The 22,594-nt window shown below is 43.8% G+C and overlaps 1 protein-coding gene across 1 annotated transcript; it reads right to left on the reverse strand.

Annotated features, from left to right (window-relative positions):
• Positions 1–10,274: 10,274 nt before the first annotated feature.
• ism2b (isthmin 2b) lies at positions 10,275–22,354 on the reverse strand. Its single transcript, XM_075459471.1, has 6 exons — positions 21,653–22,354; positions 17,338–17,589; positions 15,933–16,254; positions 14,179–14,316; positions 14,022–14,090; positions 10,275–13,861 (listed from the first exon to the last, which is right to left on the reverse strand). The coding sequence occupies exons 1-6, from the start codon at positions 21,761–21,763 to the stop codon at positions 13,344–13,346; spliced, it is 1,410 nt and encodes a 469-aa protein (XP_075315586.1). The 5' UTR covers positions 21,764–22,354; the 3' UTR covers positions 10,275–13,343.
• Positions 22,355–22,594: the final 240 nt, after the last annotated feature.

The following is a 22,594-nucleotide window of genomic DNA, read 5'->3' on the forward strand; positions in this document are numbered from 1 at the left end:
AATTTTTACTCAGTGAAAATTCTTCTTCAAACTCTTTCCTCGTCCTTTAGTCACAAGATTGCTGGTACAATTCCCAGCATCCCAGTCTATATGTTCGAACTTTTCTTGGGTGAGACACTAAACCCCACATTGTCCTCCAATGCTTTACTCACTTGTAAGCCTCTTTGGATAAGAGTGTCTGCTCGATGAATGTCATGCAAACATGGAATGAAAGCTAGGTCACTATTGTCTTTCAAATAAATCCTGCCGAAGAGTCAAAGCATTTTGACATTCATTCAATATCTGAATTAAAATTTAGAAAAATATCCTGTATATTCAGATACAATCCACGATAACAGTAATAGTAGCCAATGCAATATTCATTCAATTAAATTGAAGTAGTAGTAGTTTTCAATGCCTGAACTTAACTGATGACATCTTATCGTCTCTTTTCATTGTCAACACCTAACCCTAAACGCTTACCTTTTTAAATGCCCAAAACCTAACCAAACATCAGATAAACACAACAAAGTTGTAAACTAAAAGCTCTAAGTCTACCAAGTGCTGGGTTGAACAAACACATCCGATCAAATGCATTGAGAATACATCCCTCTATGGGCGTAGGAACCGGGGGGGACGAGGGGGACGTGTCCCCCCAAGAACAAAAGAAATAAAGGAATTCACGCTCCAGGACATCGATCAAGTAAACAAACTTATTCATGTTGATTATAATCATAGCATTCATACATAACATTTCAGCATACTTAACAGTAGCATTTCTGGGCAAGATATAGATTACACCATCCCAGTCACGTCCTAAAGAAATTATATCTAAGCAGGGTGTGTAGAACAAGTTTAGCAAGACCTTTCTTTGTAGCTTTATGACCTCTGTGGCGTCTTCTGTGCTTCGGTTGTCGATACGACATGCAGGGGGGGGGGGGGGGGACTTGGAGTTTTTACAACTTTGAACCTGTCTGAACTTTTATCGAGCAAGCAGTTCAGCAACTCGAGAATCAGTTTCAGCTCGATGGGGAACTCCACCAGAACTTAAAATAGATCAGTATTGCCAACAGGGAGCATGCATCTACGTCGATTGATGCGCTTCATGCATCAGATCCTGCGTGCTTGCCTCTCAGCTGGTGAAGCAGGAAAACCCTCCTACGGTTCATGCAATTACACTCATCTCCAAGAAGACTGGAATAACAGGGTGATTGTTTGAGCCAGAATAGAGTGACTCACCTCTGCTTAAAAACAAAAGGGGTGATAGACTTAGCCATGCAGATGGACATTGTGAATCAAACGCACACTTACGTCTGCTCTTGTGAATGTATTGGCTGAACACGAGTCACATTTCGAATTGCTAAAAACGGGCTGAAACGCTGTGACTGAGTAATCGTGAAGGCTGTTTCTGTACTCTCACATAAAGTGATTTAATGTGCTCCATCCCTGGTTTCTCAGCTGCAACATCTTCCGCAACACTCTATTTACATTGGGAAATGTGTGATGACTAACCCGAGCATGTGATCAGACTAAATCGAGCTAATTAAGCTCGAATTTAAAGGTGATTTTCAGCTCAGCATGTCCTCTCCTTTAGCACACAGAACATTATTTAGTGAGCATTCTTGAGGCTGACACAACCTCACACTGATCCACGAGTACCAACTCAATGTCGGGGTGGTCATATATAAATGTATACGCAGCAGGATTTTTTTTTCTGTGCTGAAATGAAAAGAACATGCAATTCAAATCTGCCCTCTCTGGCATCCGATGTGTGTCGAGCATGTTCACCAGGGCCAGGACGGTGCTAGTTGATTTTTTAGACCAAATATACAACATAAATTTGATCCATTTTCAAAACAAAAATTATCTCCGGATGATGAGATGACTAACTCGTGATCCCAGGATAATGATATCGAAATTTAAAGCATGGACCCTCTTGGCTTCTGTACGAGGTTTTTATGTTTCAGGTTCCAGGTGTTGCAATGAGCTAAATACAACCTCAGATAGACAACAATACATGGCATATTAGTGTCAACATTTATTCAAATAAAACTGAGCCAAAATGCTGAAGCTGTGTGTGAAAAACTAAGTACACCCTCATTGCTTCCATCGGAAATAAGAGAGTAAGTAATGTTAATCAAAAGCACTTGATTAATTGATCATCAGCAAGAGTGAGCACCTCTTTGAAAGCAGAAGCTTTGGAAGTTCAGCTGTCTGTCAACACAACGGCAAGGAGGGAAGACAAAGATCTTAGAGAAGCCATTTTTGCTGCCTGCTAGTCTGGCTTATAAGGCCACTCCCAACAAATCTGGTGCCCATTACTCTACCGTGAGAAAAGGTGATTCACAAGAGGAGACATTCAAAAAAATTGTCGTTCTTCCCAGGAGCGGACATCTCAGCGATTTCACCCTGAGGTCAGAAAGTATAATGCTCAGAAAACTGGCAAAAACCAAAACCATGAGCCACATCCCAGACTCTACAGGTAGATTTAATGTTAAAGTTAACTGGTACAATTCCAAAAGAAAGTGCATTTGAATAAGCCCCTAGAAGTCAATGGGCTGACAAACAAGACCAAAGTTGAGATGTTTGGTCATGATGCCCAGCACCATGTGTGGAGAAAAACAAACACAGCTTATCAGCAGAAACACATACCAACTGTCAAGCACGGTGGTGGAGGGTTGATGATTTGGACTTGTTTTTGCAGCCACCGGAGCTGAGCACCTTGTAGTTATTGAATCAAGTATGAACTCCTCTGTATGCCAGAGTCAAGTGTGAGGCCATCTGTCCAATCGATAAAGCTTGGTTGACATTGAGCCATGCAACATGGACAAAGATTCCAAGCACAGCAGCAAGTCAGAATGCCCAAGAAAAAGCTGAAAAAAAAATAAGGATCAAGGTGTTGCAAATGATTCAGTCCAGAATTCAAACTGATTGAAATGCTGTGGTGGAGCCTTATAAGAGCTGTGTATGAACAAATATCCTCAAACCTCAATGAACCGAGGCAATGTTGTAAAGAGGAATGAGGCAAAATTCTTCTACGATGATGTGAAAGACTGATAAAGTCACACAGAAATTCATTACTTAAAGCTATGGTAGGTAATCCTAGAGAGCTAGCAAGAGAGCTAGCAAGATTCGAAAGTGGCCCCTCCTCTAAGCTCCACCCCCCCCCTCCCCATTCCGTCAGTGCTTCATCCAAAGCCGGTAGAACCGCGTGCGCGCGCGGAGGAGGGAGCCAACAGAGGGGGGCGTAGGCAGAAAGCGCAGAGGCATCTGATTGGTTTTTTGTAGGCGCTCCAATCCGAGATCAGCGGGCTGATCTCGGATTGGTCAGCTTTTTCTCAGTCCTGCAGCTGCCACAGAGGTCTGATTATTTTCGTCCCTTTTTCTAAATACATCTTGTATAGATTTCTCTCAGGATAGACGGACCATTTCACCCAGTATTACAAAATGTGTTTCTGAACAGGATTACCAACCATAGCTTTAAGCTACTGCTGCGAAGAGTAGCTCCACAAGCTATTGAATCATGGCATGTGCTCAGTTTATTTTCTTAGTTTTTGTTAGATAAACGACACGATATATGTTGAGTGTTGTTGTTCGTTTGAGATTGTGTTCACCTGATTTTAAAATCTGCTAAGAACCCTAAATGTCCAAATACATCAAATAAGTGAGTTCGCAATTACCGGCGCGAAATGCATTATGGGTAATATTCGCCATTTTGAGAGATAAACAAAACAGCGTTGCCCCGGGATACATTTAAACGCGCATGCTATTCCTTTGCTCACTCTGTTTTGTTGCGTGAAAATATAAGTTAAGTGAAGATTAAGTGAAGATTTCGTACCGTAATGGATGACGACTGTGATGGTCCTTCCTTGGATGAAATCCAGTTCTGGCGTGTGCCAGAATTGAAAACTTTTTTAAGAATCAGAGGACTGAAAACAACAGGCAGGAAAGCCGACCTGCAAGCGTTAGCATACTGCGCCGTGCAGAACCGTACGCCAGTAAAGCCCGACGAGGTAGCAGAGGACAGGGCACGATCAATCCAATACGCCGAACTTTTGAAAGTGAAAGGCAAGAAACTGCCCGATCCATTGTCTGACTTGACCGAAGGTTGGATTAATGAAAAGGAAAACTGTCAGTTTTCAAAGTGTGTGCAATAAATACCTGCTTCTTCCCACGAGGTACCTTTTCAGACTTTTCCTGTTGTGTTTTAAGTGAGATAACCTCCTGCTCCAGTTGTTCCACCCTGTTTTCCAGTGAGTTTATTCTTAATTGCTTACTGAAACAGCCTTGACAATCACAGACTTCTCTGCAGTCACACTTGTAATTCTTTGTGTACCCGTGGTCGAGCTCTGCCTTCTCTGTAGGAGTCATTACAACATCTACTTCATCCATAGATTCAATTCGAGGCTTCTTTTCCGGAGGTTCAGGAATGGCAACACGTTGTGATGGAGGTGGTCGCTTTGGTGTGACCTTCTGTTCAGATGTGGGTCCTGTGTAGCCGAGATGTAGTATGGGGTCAGGATGGGCAGGTGTTGGTTTGCCGTCTGGAAAGTGGCGGGAGCAGACTCGGTCATGTTTCTTGTTCACCCAGTTTTTCTTGGTCTTGGGATCAGTTTTGTTCATGAGTTTGTTCCATCTTCTTCTGCCATCAGAGTTTATCTTGTCAGTGGGGAATGGAGTTGGAAGGGTTGGGGACAGTCACAAGATCCAAGTGCATTTTTGGTACCATGTTTTTGGCAGTCCTCTGATTTCCACTTTTCTATTTGAAATGTTCCATTACTGCAGCCAACTACTGCACAGAGCCTCATGGTGACCTGGTGTAAATAACATTGTTTAAAAAAAAAAAAGAGAGAGAGAGAGAGAGAGAGAGAGAGAGAGCGCTTAGCAGAGTGCTCCGAGTGGAAAGGCGCTAAATGCAGGCCATTTACATGAATTTGAAGCTAAACTAAAACTGCACATGCAATAAAATGAGCTTCAAAACACCCCCACCCCACCGCCATGCAATCATTCTAAAATCTACAGAAAGCACCACTTTTACCCCACTACGAAATCCACAAATTATGACATTTATTTACCTCGTTTACTGGTGTGCAGCTCAGTGTCCTACCGCTTTGGGAAGGCAGGATCGGGTATCCACGCATTTGTTTATCTACCGTTTTGCGTTGCTAGGTCAATTTCGCGCAGGCGCACTAGTAATTGCGAACTCACTTATTGAAAGATGCTGTACTCTTTTTCTCACAAGTGAATCTTCAGGCCTGTGCATTTACAAATGTTTACCAGCAGGGGGTGCTCTATATCAGTCTTCCATATTCTCTCTCAGGATTCTACTGTTTCAGTGTCTTTCTCAAAACAAGCTATGGGACAAGTTCCTCCACTGGCTAGACAAGGCTGGACAAGGTGATATTGCACGTTTAAATCAGAGTGCTGTCTGTTTCTGTTCCTATTATTTCCTGCAAGAAGAGAGGATCACCTACTCTGATCCGAGGCATCCATCAGTCCTTTCCTGACCTAAAACACCACTTTCCTCTTATTTGTTCACCACAATTCAGCCACTTCGACTGCTATGCCACCTCATGCCTGCACATATTGTTCGCAATAACTTTTAAGCTTGTCTGCATTCTTATCTTAAAAAGAACAAGCAATCATATTTTTGGTCCAGGATTTTGGCTCCGTGTAAGCGCTGGAGGCTAGGGGCTGTTTGATGTTGTTATGGCTGGCTGGCTGCCACCTCAGTACTACCAGATCTGTAGGCCCCTCTTATGTCCGAAGGTATTGTGCTGGCTGTTCTTTTGATTATATTATCAACTGAGAGCGCGAGGGGGGAGTAAATTAAGACTCCCCCTGGACATGAGTAAACAAACAAAAGTTTGCAGAGTCTGGTTCATCCAAAGAATGTGAGTTATTCAGACTTCTCCGAGGATATGGATGTCCAGTGTTAGGATTATCATTCTCAATACTGTTCTTGTTTGATAAAACAAGTTGCCGGGGCCTTGGTTTGCAAAAGAGATGAGAAGCATGGAAAAAAAAAAAAAAATCCGAAGGACAACTTGACGATACTCGTCCCAAAATATAATACAGCCTTGTAAATGTTACCATTAGAACAAATACATGTAAAAAAATAATGCACACAGCCACTGTATGTTTTTGTTCCAAATATATGAATATTCATGTAATGTGAGGATGAATAAGCACTCACTGTAGTCTTCCCTGGCTCATCTTCCTGCACCGCTGTGGGTCTGACTTCTTTATTAACTTATTTAATACAATTTCTTGACAATAACCATATGGAATACCATCAAATGTATCATATACTCATGGTATCCTAAGCATGAATCTTAAGAATGCTCAATTTTTCTCTAATGAAACCAGCCAGTGGAGATTCCCACTAATTCTGTGAAATATCTTGCTACACCAAATGCAACAGATTTTCATCCCAAACTGACACGTTCTTATGTTTGGCCAGGGGACCCCTATCATCAGTTTTCAGCTCACAGGGTTCCTCTTTAGCGCAACTACTTTTTGGCAATCAGGAAACCCGTTATTTTGCTCCGGTAAATGTCGCACCTGGCCTTGACGACAATTAAAGCCAACAGCAACAGCTGAAGACGTCACTCTGCAGGCTCACAAGAAATAAGGTCCCTCTGAGGACGATGGAGGAGGGTTGGGTAGAAGATGCGGAACCCATAATCATGAGGATTTCACTTTAGATCGCTGCTTACTTACAGTAGCCTTTGGCGAGAAGTGACCCACCAACCAAAGAGCTTAGTTAGATTTAGACCATGAAATGAACTGGTTAGCTTTAGTAATTGAAATGTCTTGGTTAGGTTTGGTCATGAAAATGACTTGGCGAGGTTTAGCCATAAGAAGTACTTGTTTAGGTTTAGACACTAAAATTACTTGGTAATGTTGAGCTATTAAAACTACTTGGCTAGGTTCGAGCACTACAAATATGTGATGAGATTAGGGCAAGAACACTGGGTTACATTAAAGGGTCAGGGTCTACCTCTGGGTTTAGATTAATTGCCTTTACTTACTCTTGCTTAGTTCATAGCAAATATCTTTTATTGTCCAGACCAACTCTGCACCAATCAGGCCTTTGCTTCCACTTCTTGAGCATTGAACTCAATCTTCAAGGACAACCTTCAAGTAACAGTTATCCTTGAACTTGGCCCTATCTAGATATCTTATGACTGTTTGTATAGAATCTAACTGCCTCTACTGACATGCACTTTCAGGCTGAAGCTATCATTCTCTTACTTACACCACGGGCAGATGGATCACCGCGTGCAACCGCAACATCGCACCCAAGCTGCATAGCTAATCAAATTCTGTTTTTTAATTACAGTTCAAACTCATCATGCCGTGTTCCATTTTGTACAACTCTCTCGTTCTGTCATGCTATAAATTCCGTGCACCCTTATTTCTTTACAACCGTGCACTTTATGTAGCTACCCTAATTAGTCCAACCAGGAGCAACAAGCATGAGCTTTATTTCCAAAGTGCACGCGTAGAGTTGTCAAAATCAGCGAGCAATCACTTGAAATGAATATGTTCTCAACACCCTTTGTCATCATTTGCAATATTGCTATAAAAACCATTGATGTAGTGAAGCCATATTGCAGTAATAATAAAAAAAACTGGATCATTCTTACAAGAATTGCCAAATTTGACCTATATACAGGGGGTGGTAGGAAGGGTTTATGTGTTATAAGACAATACTGAACTGTGGGACATGATTGTAGGTGCATAGATGCAATAGAGACTGACTGTCTTGAGAGTGAGTGAACAACTTGAAAAAAAAACATGCATAGACCCTCATATCTGTCTCAGCTGCATTTTGTGTATACTGTCTAACAAGCGATTGCACAGAAACTTGTCAAAATTCCCACAAAACGGCCAGTGAAGTGCAGCTTGCTTACCCAAGGTGATTTCCTGCTAAAACCGAAACCTCCCAAAGATCCAGTGTACTGACTGTTCAGCTCCAACTGGCCCGATCAGGTACCACTCGTGTTTATTTTTTATTGTTTGCCTTACAGCTCTGGTAAAATTCATTGGACACGAAAATGATGCACACTCCCCAGTGCAGGATGAGGTATAAACGTTTTGTAATAATTACCCCGAGGACCTTACAACACCATTGAAATACCTTCAAAAGAACCGTTTAGTCATCGATGTTCAAAACAGGTGATGTATAGAGCAAGGCAGATGATATAAGAAAAACCACTCAAACATCTCCTGTGATTTCATGGTGTCATGGGGACGCCTTTGTTTTCTGGCTGCCTTGGATGGAGACTGCATTTTCAGATTAGTCTTGTTTATCTTCTCAGAAACAAGGCCTTCCTCTGTGTCAAGCTGGCCCAGGAATGAGATAATTCAAGCTCCAGATAATCCATAAAACCCTAAGATCGTTTGGCATTCTTACATAGATAGAGCTGCTAAATCATGCATATGGATTTTCTCATGTGTATAGATGTGCATATGTGTACGGGCATGTCGCCGACTCTGGGATTGTCTCTATAGTGGCTGGTTTCCATGATTCCACTCAACCCTCGTTGGTCTCAGCAAACCCCTGTTTGTTTGTGCGAAGTTGCTCCCCTCGGAAGTGGTCGCCGTGGGGGGTTGGGGTCGAGGCACCCTGTAACGGGAGCAGCCACGCACTTTAAGGGCCATGCTGTTTGCAGGTCAACCAGCTGCAGCACACCCAGAGGAAATCTCATGTTCCTGCCAGCCTACAAAAGTAAACAGGTCTGTAACCACCGAGGGCTGGCACCAGGCCTGGGCCACCAACGCCATAACTAAAGGAATGAATCATATAACACACTTACTGCCCAACATGAAGGTGCAGGGCAAAGCCTGTATTAGGAATTCTGATCCGTAGCCCAGTCTTGTCACTTCCTTTTGGAGGGGGGGGGGGGGTAAAATCATTCCAACTAAATGGAAGTATAAAGATTTTGGTCTGCCTCGACTTCTGTGTAACCGCAGCACACTCCTGCAAGTGTCCTGATGCAAATGTACTCCGTAAGCTGTGAAAAGAATTTACTCGCTTTTTAAACACATCGGCCTGAAAACTCCAACTTCATTCAGCATGTCAGATAACATCTTTTAGCTGCAGTTTATAAAAAAAAAAACTCCCCTCTCTTTTATGTTTCTCTTTCCTCTCAGTTCCTCTCAGTTCCTCTCTCCTCTGTTTTCCCTGCCCCAGCTTTCTCCTCTGTCTGCACATCTGCGGTTATTTATCTGTTACTCTGTGGCAGCAATGTGGTCAACATGTGTCTGGCTTCCCTCCACACAGTACTCATCTGCAGTCAACTAAGGAACCACAGGGAGACCCACCAAGCTCCTTATCGCTCATTTGACTGTGAGAGCTCACCATGGCAACAGATAAGATGGATTTCTGCACATTAGTACAACCCTCTTAATTGCATCCCACTTTTGGCCTAATGTTTTTTTGCTCTCTTCTCTTGGGTCAAAAAGGGAACAACAGGAGAAAAACAGACGTCCCGACCATTGGAATTAGAGTATCTGAGAGGACCATTCAGATTGCCTAAGCCTATGGATTTGCATTACTTTGACCTTTGAACTTTTAATCTCACTGTTATTTAATCCTCTGGAAAGACAATAGCCTCAGACAACATGGTGGCAGACATAGATCAACCTAGAAACCACAGTAATGGTGGCTGTAAGTGAAGGCATGAAAGGGCTTAGGTTATATAGAACAGTCCATAGATGATAAACCCACGGTCAACATGATTTTGACATCCAACTTTTCTTTTCTGGAGCTTGAATTTAAGGGAATGTTCCGCCAATATTCCTCTCAACTTCCTTTTAAAACCCCCAACTAAAAAAATTATATTTGTGAAAATGCGCTTCTTCCTTTGGGAATTAATTAGCACGCAGAGTTGATGTTGATCCAGAAAATATCTGCACAATTTATTTTTTTTTATTACTTACGCATACGCAAACTAACACATGACAGTAAACCTATGTGTTGGCATGGTTTCACTATTCTCTCTGCTACTTGCAAGAGAGGTGATCCCAGACTGAATCGCGCCCCTTCACCCAGATCCCGACCGGCCGAACGTGGAAAACTGTTTCGATTAGAAACATTACAGATACATTGTCATTACTTGGCATCACCCCCAACGAGGTATTTACAGATTACTGAGCAGTATGGCTTCCATCGTCTTTGCTTAGTAAGCAGGACTCATAACATTGTCTTCCTTTAACAGTCTGACTTTATATTTAATGATAAAAGTACTTTTCAAAGGTGTGGACAAAAAAGAAACGACACATCAAAAAGTCAGATGTTGAATGCAAAGTCTTTATATATATATATATATATATATATATATATATATATATATATATATATATGTGTGTATATATATATATTTCTTAAGTATAATTGCAACAACATATTTATAGAACACTGCAGTCCAAAACAGAATGAAACACAGACACCTGCTGTTGCTGTAGGAAGAGATATGAGGCGAAAGATTTCCCTTTGTCAATGGGTGCCTTCAACTTTCAGTCCGATTAGTGCACCATGTTGAGTATAGAGTCATTTCAAAGCTTCAGCAAACTTTAAAAAAAAAAGAAAAAAAAAGAGAGAACAGACAAATAAATACTGTACAACACCATATACGTAATACTAGATTCAGAAATCACAAAAAGGTCATGCTTTTCTCGACACTTATATGTAGATGCACCTTCATGTGACAACCACATTCCCTTCACAACAACACGATCAGCAACAACAATGGCAAAAATAAAGTGCCTTCCTTTGAAGTCGGTGGTTCCAAAATTCAAACGTGTAGCTACGTGAATCTGGAGGCGGAGTTCCTGAAAAGAGGTTTGCAGCAAATATCTAAAAAGAATGAGATTGGATAGAAAGGACAAATCCGTCAGTCGTCTATTAAGTGACATCTGTGATTTAGATGAACAGTTGCGAGAATGAACAGGTTTGAGGTGCTACAAACCTCAAAGCTAAAACACATCCTGACAGAGGTCAGACGACAGTCTTTTAAATCTCATGCACCATACATAATAGCTAAAGCCTGAAATATTTGGTGAGGGCAACTGGTTTCTGTTCCCAGTACCAATATTCTGTGTCAGCAAGGGTGCCGGAAGTAATGTCCTTTCTATCCAATGAAGTTTTGCGCATAAACCCAAAGACCTTAAACCGACAGCTTGAAAGCAGCACGTTTCCACTACACAATGTATCAGCGACTGTTCGGTTGTAGAGGTTTCATCTGCTTTCTGAAAGCCCACAAAAGCACTATCTGTTCACCGCTTCCAATCTGGATTACACAACCAATACACTTCAACAAATCTTTACCCCAAAAACACTTTGTACGAGATCCAGAAGCGCTCCACTGACGAGGTAAATGAACAAACTGGTTTGTCATGGTCAGTTAGTCCCCCTGAGAACGTTGTAGAGACACATCTATGAGCACAATCTAATCACTGTAGAACGTTCTTTCCCCACGTCTGCAGCGCAGAGACTTGGAGGCTTGGATTTACACTGGCACCAATAGTCTGATTTTTATCTCTTTGGCACCCGGATCATATATTTTCCTGGCTGTAAAAGAAAACATGAGGAAACACACGGAGTCAATCTATGTAACAGAACATTTTAAATCAAACGCGCCTTTTTCTGCTTCGGGTACCGACTGGAGGCTGTTCTCACAATACTCCCAAGCAAGATTGACAAGATTAAAATAAGTTTAAAATCCTTTAAGCATCGCAGTCTCATTGACATCCCAAATTCCTCAACAATTTTGAATTTGTACAGTTACGACCATAACGATCTCCGGCTTAAATATGCATTCAAATGAATGCATGTACAGGGCTGGATTGGTAGTCTGGCAGTGGGCTAATAGGTTTTAGGGCCAATACTATATATAAATACTTATGTAGGCTATATAAAGACTGACAGCCCATCATCCAAGGACAGCAGTTCTTAAAGCCAATGAAACAGTCGGATCAATTGAGTACAGCGCGTCGGCCTTTTTCTTCTCATTTCAAAATGGATGCATCCCAGCAGGGGCCTTAAGGAAATAAATAACCTAAAATAATTCAGTACTTTGTCAGTGAATCTGACATTGTGCAAAACAAACAAGCAAAACAAAATGGTTCCTGAACTTGAACTAGGCTAATCAACGGCAGGGGGGGAGGGGTACCGAATTAGGGAACCGAATTTTGAGCGGCAGCCACGAATTAAGAACGACTGAAGCCCATTTACTCAACTGAGCCTGATCCAGAAGTGAGTGGCCGCCTAAAGTGAGAGGACAGCCAGGCAGTTTGATGACGTGTTCGAATTTCCAGAATCTGTTAGCGCACAGGCTATTCTTGTGGTTAAAAAGACTGAAAATGATGCCCGCACATGGGGAAAAAAAACCACCAGAACAAGAATGATTCATTGAACTGACTCTAGAGTCAGTTTCAGCAAAGGAAATGAGAGGAAAGGGAGGTGGACTTGCGTTATTATGCAATCTACTGTGGGGACAATCCTGTCTAAGGTGCTGATGAGGCCAGATGATACTTGAGTCTGAAGAGGAAGAGGAAGGTAACCTATTCAAGTGTGTGTGCGTGTGTGCACTTTTCTTTTTATATTTGAGCAACTCCTGATGGAAGACCAACATTATGAGGACATTACATTTGTAGTTGTGATTGTTGGACTCCTGGACCAAAAACACCAGGGCTGATTTTATATGTCCCAGTCCAGCCATGTGCATGTGGTAATGTTTGGATCTACTGACATTTTGTTCCCCTTAAATCCTTTGTAAAGCCTGAGGGATTTATAAAATAGCAGCATAGTAAGGACATCCATCTGCCAGACTCTGGCTATACCTATGTTTCTTTCCTCAAAATAACCAGCCCCATATTCAATTCAATGACAGTTCCGACTGCAAAACCTCTGGATATATATAGACTGAATGTTACTAATGTTAACCACGAGTGCTCCAGGACAACAATAAAAGAAGCCAGTGGGTAGACATCATGCTTACACGCACCAAGGAGAGTGTAGTGAATATAAAAAGAAAGCATTTCATATAATGCCAGATGTGTAAGAGGTTGGCAAGCAACGGGACAACACTTTTTTTTTTCTTTTTCTGTCCATTCGTTAAAATCAGTTCATCGAGCCTGATATCAGGACAATGTGCCCGATCCTAACTTGAGACAGACTCCATACGAAACCACCAATCACAAACATTCATTTTCTCTTAGTCATTAATGCATGGTTAACAGCTGATACTTTGTTTTTGAGTAATATTTCAGGACTTTTAAGGTAGGCTGTCTTTTCTCGAATTAGGATCGGGCCTTCTGACTCTGGTTGAAGGGGTAGTTTTGGCTGTGGTCCCTCAGTACTCCCTGGCCTCTTCCAGTTCATTCATGAACACATCTTCGTGGGGGTTCTCTGGGCAGCTCAACCCGTTATTGGGTGGCCGCACTGCATGGAAGCGACTCCAGTCTCCCTTGCATAGGATCCAAGGGAGCACATCCACTTTGAAGTGCAGCTCGTGTGAGAATTCAGTGCTGATCAGGTTAGGCGTGCCTGCGCCTTTCCCCCGCGTGATCAGCTGTCTGCGATCGTCGTAACAACAATGCTGCGCTGCGAGGGTGGAGGAGTCACTGGAAAGCGCTGAGCGGATGCAGCTGCGGGCTGAGGGCTTGTAGATGTCCAGGCGCTCCTTGGGGCCGCTGGCATCGCGCCAGCGGAACGGCCGGCCGTGAATCTCGTCGTAGACGCTGACCACGGTGTACGCCACTTCGGACGGATAGGAGCAGGGGCAGCTGGGCAGCTCAGACAAAACCTGGTGGAGGTACTTCTGCAGGAACTCGCTCTTGCAATTGAGCCATTTCTCACAGCTGTCCACATCTAGTGGGAAAGAGGACAATGGAGGGAAGAGCTCGAGTTAATCATGGGGCCTTTACTGAGTCTGCAAGATCTGCATTTCCTTGGTACGGCATATTTAGTCACATGGTACGACAATCTATTTAAGGTAATGCTGCTATGAGATCTTTAAAAAGAAAATCACCTGTTCCAAATGGCTCTGTGCCATTCTCCATCTCAAAAGGAAAAGGCTCTACCACTGTGTTGACATCCCCTGTAAAGAGAAGAGCCGCGGATCAGCGTTAGATCAGATATATCTGAATATTCTTTCAAGTAATCCTTAAGGAGATGTATAATCTCACCAGGGCAAGGATCCAGGTCGCACTTCGAAGCCTCTGTCAGAGTGCAGGAGTAGCCACAAGACTTAGTCCTCTTCCTCTCGCCGTGTCCACATGTCACTGAGCAGGGAGACCAAGAAGTCCATTCATCTGTGTCCTTCTCTGAAGGGAAGAGAAGAATGCAAAGATATTCACTGACTCTATACATAAAAAGTGCAAAAACCTTTATGTGAGGTGTTGAGATTATTGCTGGCGCACTGTGCCATAGTTTTCATCACTGGGGGAAGAACACTAGATGTGTTGGATTTAATGAGGCAATAGGAAGTGTTTCAAAGAGTTTTAAAAAGCAGCCTGAGCTGTTTTGTTTAGACAAGAACTCCTGTCATCCTGCAGTCTAATCCAACCTTTCCCATGCAGGGACATGTTCATTTAAAGCAGTCTTCAGTGAAATTAGAGGGAGTGAAGCTGCGCTGTGGCTGTCCGCCTCCGCACCATATTTCCTTGTGGTGTTAATAACACTGAAAACAAGTCCTTCTTGATTAAAGGCGAGGTGGGTGCAGAAATACCAGCTTGGGTGTAGCAAGAATCCAATTTTAAATCGAGGGCTGTGCCAGCGCGCTATGTGGCCGTACGGGTATGAGGTCTCAGGAGAATCGTAATTACAGAAGAAGCTAAGGTCGGCATCCTTGATTTACGTTCACCGAGTCTTCAGATGTAACCGCTTAATGGGCATTGTTGCCCTTTGATGACTCGTTTGTATGCACAAAAGTCAAACAGATAAAAAGACAAATAACGGATAAATGGATAAGGGAATTAAGAGTAAAAACTAGTTTTAAACACTTACTCGGCATTACCATACAACAGAAGAGTTGGCAGAACCACCTGCAAACACCTCAGACAGACCTTTGAGGAAGAGAACTTTCTACTGTATCAAGTCCATGACAGCGGCCTTATCTACAGTAGGCCCGTCTTTCTTTCAGTCTTTTTGGTTCTCTGTCAATAACCATGTGCATCTCACCTCTCTTTCTCTCTCATTATTTATTTTTGTCACTGAATAAGTCGTCTGTGCAGAGCAGAGACACAACACAAGTTATGCGGTGCAGTTGAACCCTTTTCGGAAATTCCTGAATTGGCTCAAAAAGGATGAGCCGCGGAGAGCGGCGAGGGACGCCAGGTTCTGAGGTGGGGGTGGGTGGTGGTGGTGGTGGTGGGTGGTGGTGGTGGTGGTGGGGGGGGGGGGCTAGGGGTCCCCAGGAAGGATGAAAGAGCCGGCCAAATGGCCCCTGTCATTCTGTGTTCCAGATCTGCCCTCTAATTGTCCGCGAGCAGAGGGATGTTTTGTCCCAGGAAACAGTGCCGGCCTCACGCTGCCATTAGCGAGCGCATCGAACCCATCTTCAAAAGGCAGGCCTCTGCGACCAGCACTACCAGTGTCGACTTCAAAGTACCCATAACTCACAATGTCCTCATGGTCGAGTGCTCATGCTGCCTCGTATGCTGGCATCATTTAGTTCTCTGTGACTGTGAAGACAGTTATCAAGCAGCCTCTATAAGCCACTCAGTGATGTTCCCGCATTCATTCTCTTTTTGCTCCGCTTCTCAGCTCCACTCCTGCTTTATTCATTCGGTCTTTTAGATATGATAAAGTCAATTTGTTTCCTTCCCTTTTTCACCTTTTAATGGCTCTAAACGATGTACATCTATGATCTCTCTGATGAAGCCATATATTGATAGGACACCACTAACAGACAGAGAGAGCGCCATTTGGCAAAACTTACCATAGTAGCTCTGCATTGGATCCCAGCCTTCGTTCCAGTGAGTATCCCAGTCTCCGCCTACCCCACTGGGTAAGGGCTCTTCACTCCCGTAATCCAAAGAGTAATCTTCCTCCCCCTCTTCCTCGCCAGTGTCCTCTACGCCTGACCGACTGTTGCTGTCCTCACTGGAGTCGGTATAACTCCAAAAGAGGGGCCAGAAAAGCTTCTTCCCTCCGAGCCAATCTACTGTGGAAGAGGGGGAGGAGGAGGGTAGCCAGTCTTTTTCGTTGGCCAAGTCCATCTCTACCTCCATCTGAGGGTCGTCAACCACCTCTATGGTTACCTACGCGGGACAAGAGAAGGTCTCTGTTAATCCTAAACCACAGCACATTCACCGATATCGTTCATCTGAACACTGACGACATCAAAATGTGTTTACCTGAACAACTACCAACTGATAGCATAGCTAAAGGACTTCCTAATGATCGGTAGTCGATGAAGACAAACAACAAGGCGACCGCGCAGTCAAATTGTGCTGCACTAAGTCTGCTTTTGCAGCCAAAGGTATTCAGAAAAGTTAAGCACCACAAATACTTTTTGCAGCTTTAGCGCTTCACTTACGAGCCCTCTTCAGGAAATCAGCCATGTCAAATCCTTGGAGGAGCATTTCAGTGAGCGCACCCTTTCCCTAGATCCATGCCAGCCAGTGAGCATGAGTGTTCAGCCAACCGAAAGCTCCTCTCGGGGAGAGAATGTGAACCTTTTTTTTCTGGGTAACTACCTCTCATTACCTCAACATGACTCATCCTAGATGCTACGGTACTTCCAAGGGCGCACTTCAGCTGATGTGAAGTCCAGGCGGCACTGAGAGAACAGACCCAAACTATGTTTCTGTAACTAAAAATAGACTTTTGGGGAACCTCCGTTGTTTCTCCTAATGTGTATATCCTTGGTGTCTTTTACTTGGAGCAGGGCACAGCCTGCCTATCGGAGATTTAATCAGTCTTTGTACGTGGTGCAGACATGGGTCTACATCATTATGTTCCTCTAACCACATCCTGATTACACTGACCAGGGTTGAAGAGAACAAGTGCCTTGAAATAAGTTAAACTGTTCGACTGTTTTGGGCTTAATGAAAGGAAATGATGAGGACTTAATGGACATGCATGATTACAGATCCCTCTTTCCTACATTTTAATATGATCGAAGCAAAAAGACATAGCTGTGTCTCCAGGATTAGACCGAGAGTTTGCTGATTCTGTAACACATCTTGGAAGAAGTACTATAACAGACACAACTGTGTATAAAACCTCTTTGTTCCTGCGAGTTTTCTGTATGTTATTTCATGCACAGATAACTGGCAGGCATCTAAGATGTTGAAATACTAAAACACAGCAAAGTGGGACTCCTCTCTATCCCCACTTGCCTGTATGTTTGGGTTCTGCGAGTTGATGTCGGCATTGGCCAGGTCTGGAAAGTTGTTCAGGTCCAAGATGAAGGGTTTCGTCTCCTCCTCGGGCTCAGGCTGCGGAAGAACGCCAACGGAGCGGTGTTGGGGATGAGACCACCTCCTCTGGTGGCTGTGAGGCTCAGGCAGGAGGCTCTGCACCTGGTTCTGCTGCTCCAAAGCCTCGGGGACATAATGGACCCCGCCACTGTGACCTGGGTGGCCATGAGCCTGAAAGAAAGTGCAGGTTAATACGTCGAGTTAAGCTGAGTTAAGCAACAAATTGTTTCTCTTAAAGACATTTAGGGGAGAAAAATGACTTATGAGGAATAGTTGAAAGAAACGCCCGGAAGCCCGATTTTGTTTCTGCTTTTGCCATCTTGTGTGAGGATAAGTACACAAAACAAACATTCCCATTCAAAACCCAGTGGCTGCTTTGGCGCTAATGACCAAGAAAAACGCTACTTTCTTTAAAATGGTTTAATAAATACGATTAGTTGGGACACCCATGAAGAAACCACGATGACATCCACAGCTTGGTCAGCAGTTCCAAAAAGCCATGAGGCATCCGACTAACCAGCCAAGTGATCATCCAGCCTTCGTTTTTTTCGCCACAACAGTCATGGCATCCAGGCTGTGGACAAAGAGGCTCCTGTGCCAGAGAGATCCTCTTTTAGCTTTAATGAGAAGGCCTGGGAGGCGTGGGACCCCTGGCCTGATGCAGTGTGTCTGAACCTGCTGTGCTGCTGTCATTACAAGCCACCGCTTCATGTGACCTCTCAGGTTTTACAGTTAATCAGAAGGGAGAACTGCTCAAGTCTCAGAATAATGGTGATTAACAGTGTAATTTTCGGTGGGTCGGATTGTTTGCCGTTTAAAGGTACACATGTCGCTGGTAAAAAAAAAAAAGAAATCTAATCTACACCCTCCAAGGAAGCCTTGTCTGCCTTTCACTCACGTCTATGTCATATGCTAGACTGGCCCACACAGATGATTGGACAAGAATTTGAGATTGGCTATGAGCCAGTTTGTGGTCTGCTCACTAAAACAGGGTCAGTTGAAAGGCTAAAGAGGAGAAGAAATATCTGAATTCATGGCCAGTCAGTTGATGATTTATGGTTATGGCCTCTAGGGCAGGGCATACTTTTCAGTGACTGCCTGCGATTGTCCCACGCGTGTGGTTGGTCAAATCTAAGAGCGCGGACACGTGACACGCTTGTCAGGGCGTGATAAATGGTGGAGTTGGCCTCTCTCCTCAGATATCTGTAAAGTGGTGGTGACAAACAGGTAACCTTTTAGGAATATTTAGCCCCTCTCTCTGTAACCGAATACACTGTTTGGAAAAAAAGTTCAAGCCAACATGATGTGTGGTGCAATAAATCCAAAGTGACCAACTCGGTACTTCATCTAAGCAGACTCACTGAGGCAAAACCAATGAAAACAGTCACAAAATCATTTCAGCTCTCTGTAAGAATTCTCAATGTGTTAATTCACAGGCCCCACACAAGAAGCACAGCAGAGTTTTCTGCTTTTTTTTTTTCGGATAGGCTTTACTCTTCTTGATTTTCAGGTGGACGTTGCACTTTACTGTTGTTTTCAGTAAAAAACTGGCCCTGTTCGGGCAACATTTTCAGTCCTTCATAAAATGCAAAGTACAGCTAAAATAGCTGTGAAACCGCCGGAAAAATATTTGCAACTGTTGGGATAATTGAGGTGTGCAAGCCCTTTTTAGGGAAAGGAGTTTAAGCTATTACGAGCTGCTTGTCGTTACTTAATCACTGTATCGTTTGACTTTGGTCCATTGGTCTAACAAAACGATACAACTGAGGACGTCTCCTTGGACTGGAATGGACATTTTTATCACTACACAAGTTAATGATCTGAGGATAAATCCCCAAAAACCTGCTTGATTGTGTTGCAAGGGTTTTCAAGTTAGTTTAAAAGCGATTGGCTCACTGAAAAATCCAATGTGCCATGCATCATGGTGTAGAAAATCTTTTTTCAATTTATTAATCAGTAATAATTAATTAACTCTGGAATTTATGGTAACAAATGATTTTAAAAAATACATAAAAAGGCTATTATTCTCTGTATGAACGTACTGAGAAATACTGGCCATCTGACAGATCTGACATTTGGTCCGAGACTGAACTGGATCGATCCTCCAGCGCAACGCTGCATCTCACCCTGTACCAGGCCCGAGCGCATCACCGTGGAATCAGACCAGCGGGGATCATAACCCACACACACACACACATATCATAACAGACACACGCAAACACAAAAAAGACCAAGTCCAGAGTCATGAAAGAGGCCACATACTTTCACACCCTCCTCATCTCGTGTTGCTTCACATCTGGATCTTGTATTCTTTCGCCCTGTATATCACTCTCCTCCTCCTTTCTTCCTCCCCCCTGTTCTCTCTGATCCTGCTCTCCTCCTCTCAGTAGTGGGGCTCCTCTGATCAAAGGCCCGATGGCTGATGGCATGCAGTGTGTTTAACAGGGAGGCTACATGGATGCAGTGGGGTACCTTGGTCTGACCCTGGAGACTGCATTCTGTCCTCAGACGTTACCGACATCCTTTCTAGATGAGTGGACCCATTTCGGGCTACTGTCACTGCTACTGCGGATGATGACACACATTCAGGTTAGGCAGAGAGGCTAGGGACAGTGGATGAGGCCAGAGGGGGCCGGCTGAGGTGAGGGGTACGGACGAGTGCCGGAGGGATTTTTTTTGGGGGGCGGGGGGGGCAGGCTGGGAAGGCATGCAGTGTAGCAGCCCTGATTTATGTGCACGCAGATATCAAAGGCCCCTGCACTTGGCTGTTTCCAAACCATTACAGAAGAACAATAAACTATGGACGCTCTTTGATCGCCATCTTTTTCAAATGGAAACAGGACAACAAATGCATGCCTGGTGGAATCGGGGTGAGGTCGTGGAGGCTGGGGTGGGGGTTACAAAGCGGAGAGTAAACAGGGCAAACAGGTCCCGATATTTGGAAAAGAGGCCACTTCGACACAGTTCTCCTCCCTCTCCTCTTTGCTGGGAGATGGGGGTAAAGCTAAAAACAGGAAATTCCACATTAACACAAAAAAGAGCCAATGTAAACAATCAGATGAATGACACTTGACCTGAGCTCCAGTGTGAGAGATGCCGACGGGCTTGCCTTATTCTGGTTACATAAGCATCTCGTTACTGGGCACCAGTTTTTCTGACCCCCACCCCCACCCCCCGATCCCCCTCACCCTCCCCTTTCCGCTGTTAATCTCCACTCACCATCCACCACATACAGACACACACTCAGCAGGTCATAGGCAAAGGTACAGAGCCATCCACTACTACCAACCACCGGTGAATGGAAGCAACAGCCACACGAGCCACAGTCCCTACTTTCCTTCCCCTCTGTTTTCTCTCCCGTCTCTTCTTGCTTTGACATCAATCAGACAGACGATGAGAGAAAAAGTCTCAACAGGGCATCCATGGGAGGCCACACAAGACGGGGAGTTCAAAGGCAAAAACTGAACCCTGACACACACACACACACACCAACAGACTTTGATTTCCAAATATGTCTGTGTGTAACACAAACATTCCCTTAAACACACCACACACTCCGCAGCGTGCGTATGGAGGGAGTTTGGATTTATGATAGCAGGGTGTATGCCCAGTGATGGCAAACGTTACTATACATGGAGAGAAGAGTGGAGCAAAAAGAAAGCAACATGTACTAATGTGGAAATTTAGTCATTTAGGCTTGTTGGTCTCATTTTTATGGCGTTTAAATGTTAATAAAGCATACAAAGAAATGTAGAACATATTTCAAATGAAAAATGACGAGAGTTATATTCCCTAAAGGCCCTGCACGTTGGAGGCTATTTAACAATTATGTCACTAATGACTGTATTCCCGTTATTCGTATGGGCATTAAATTACCGTGGGTTACCCACGATTAGTTTTTATTTTTTTTTGTCAACACAGTCATTTTAGTTTTTTTTTTTTTTTTGAAGTGGTGCTTAACGGCAGAATGGGGTTAAAAAGCACGAGAATACACAGATAATGACCATTTACAACAGTTGGCAAAAGAGCAAAAACATAAACTAGCTGCCAAAAAAAATATACTAAAAACCTTCAGAGGGAAGCAGGTGGGAGTTTAAGACTTTTTAGCTAAACTTTGAGCTATAAAAATGACACAATTAATTAAATATATATATATATATATATATATATATTTGTGTCATTTTTATAGCTCAAAGTTTATATATATATATACCTAATGAGACGAGGAACTTACTTTATGGGCAAAATTCTTGCGTTTGGTTGGAAACCCTGCCCCCAAAGTGACGAGAAGTATTGACCAAAGCATGAGGAGCATCTGAAATCTCCTCGCGACCTCTTGACGCATCTTCTTCGACTTCAACGCTTCCCGTGAAGATTTGCAAAAGTTCTTTACGCCGCCTCGGTCTCGTTGCGGTGAGCCCGCTGCTTGAGGGGAAACGTCCGACTCGTCTTCCGTTCGCCGCAAACTTTAGCTCAGGACAAACGCCGATTTAAACCTCGTCAGGCTCAGAGCGTCGCACTTTATGAAGATGCGCACCAGCGTCCGGAGGTATCCCGCGCGCTATCCATATCTGGTACCAGCGTCTCGCGCAGCAACTGTCAGACCGTTTGGCGGGTCGAGCTCAACGCGTCTCTTCCCCATAAAAAAAACACGGTTTGAGAGTCCTTTAAGTACCAGAAAGAAGCAAAAGTACCCCACGCAGAATCTCCCCGTCCGCACCGGCGCTCTCTTATTCAGCCACTTTAAAACTGTGACTCACTCGTCGTGGGTGGGTGTTTTCTTCCAATACATTGACATCTGGAGTTCATAGTATGCTTTTGCTCGCTATCTGTCTGATGCGTTAATCCATTATCAAGCTGAAGTTCATCCACCGGTTCCACAGTACGAGTGTGTGCGTCCCGCCCAGCCAACCGGTCTCAAAACTTGTCTTTCAGAGGTTTCATGCACAGGGAGGTAGGGGTGGGATTGCTCACAGCTGTGTGGAGAGGAGAGGGGGGGTGCACTGGGGCCACTGAGGTACTTGATAAGGTCTTAAGGTTTAGTTTGATAGAACCCACCACAGACGCAAGACATGAAGTGAATATTAAGAAGTATCACTGGCAAAAATCCTATTTCTCCCCCAATAGTTTTAGATACAACTGTGATTATTAAACAGCCAATTAACTGTTGCCTTAA

Source organism: Odontesthes bonariensis, chromosome 24 (genome assembly GCF_027942865.1).
Source record: "Odontesthes bonariensis isolate fOdoBon6 chromosome 24, fOdoBon6.hap1, whole genome shotgun sequence".
Lineage (NCBI taxonomy): Eukaryota > Metazoa > Chordata > Actinopteri > Atheriniformes > Atherinopsidae > Odontesthes > Odontesthes bonariensis.

Excerpts from the sequence above, each read along its gene's own strand:
- ism2b (XM_075459471.1), bottom strand. The coding sequence starts at position 21,763 with ATGCGTCAAGAGGTCGCGAGGAGATTTCAGATGCTCCTCATGCTTTGG. Across the intron at positions 17,590-21,652 it reads GCAAGAATTTTGCCCATAAA|GCTCATGGCCACCCAGGTCA; the intron begins GTAAGTTCCTCG and ends ACTTTCTTTCAG. Across the intron at positions 16,255-17,337 it reads CGCAGAACCCAAACATACAG|GTAACCATAGAGGTGGTTGA; the intron begins GCAAGTGGGGAT and ends TGTCCCGCGTAG.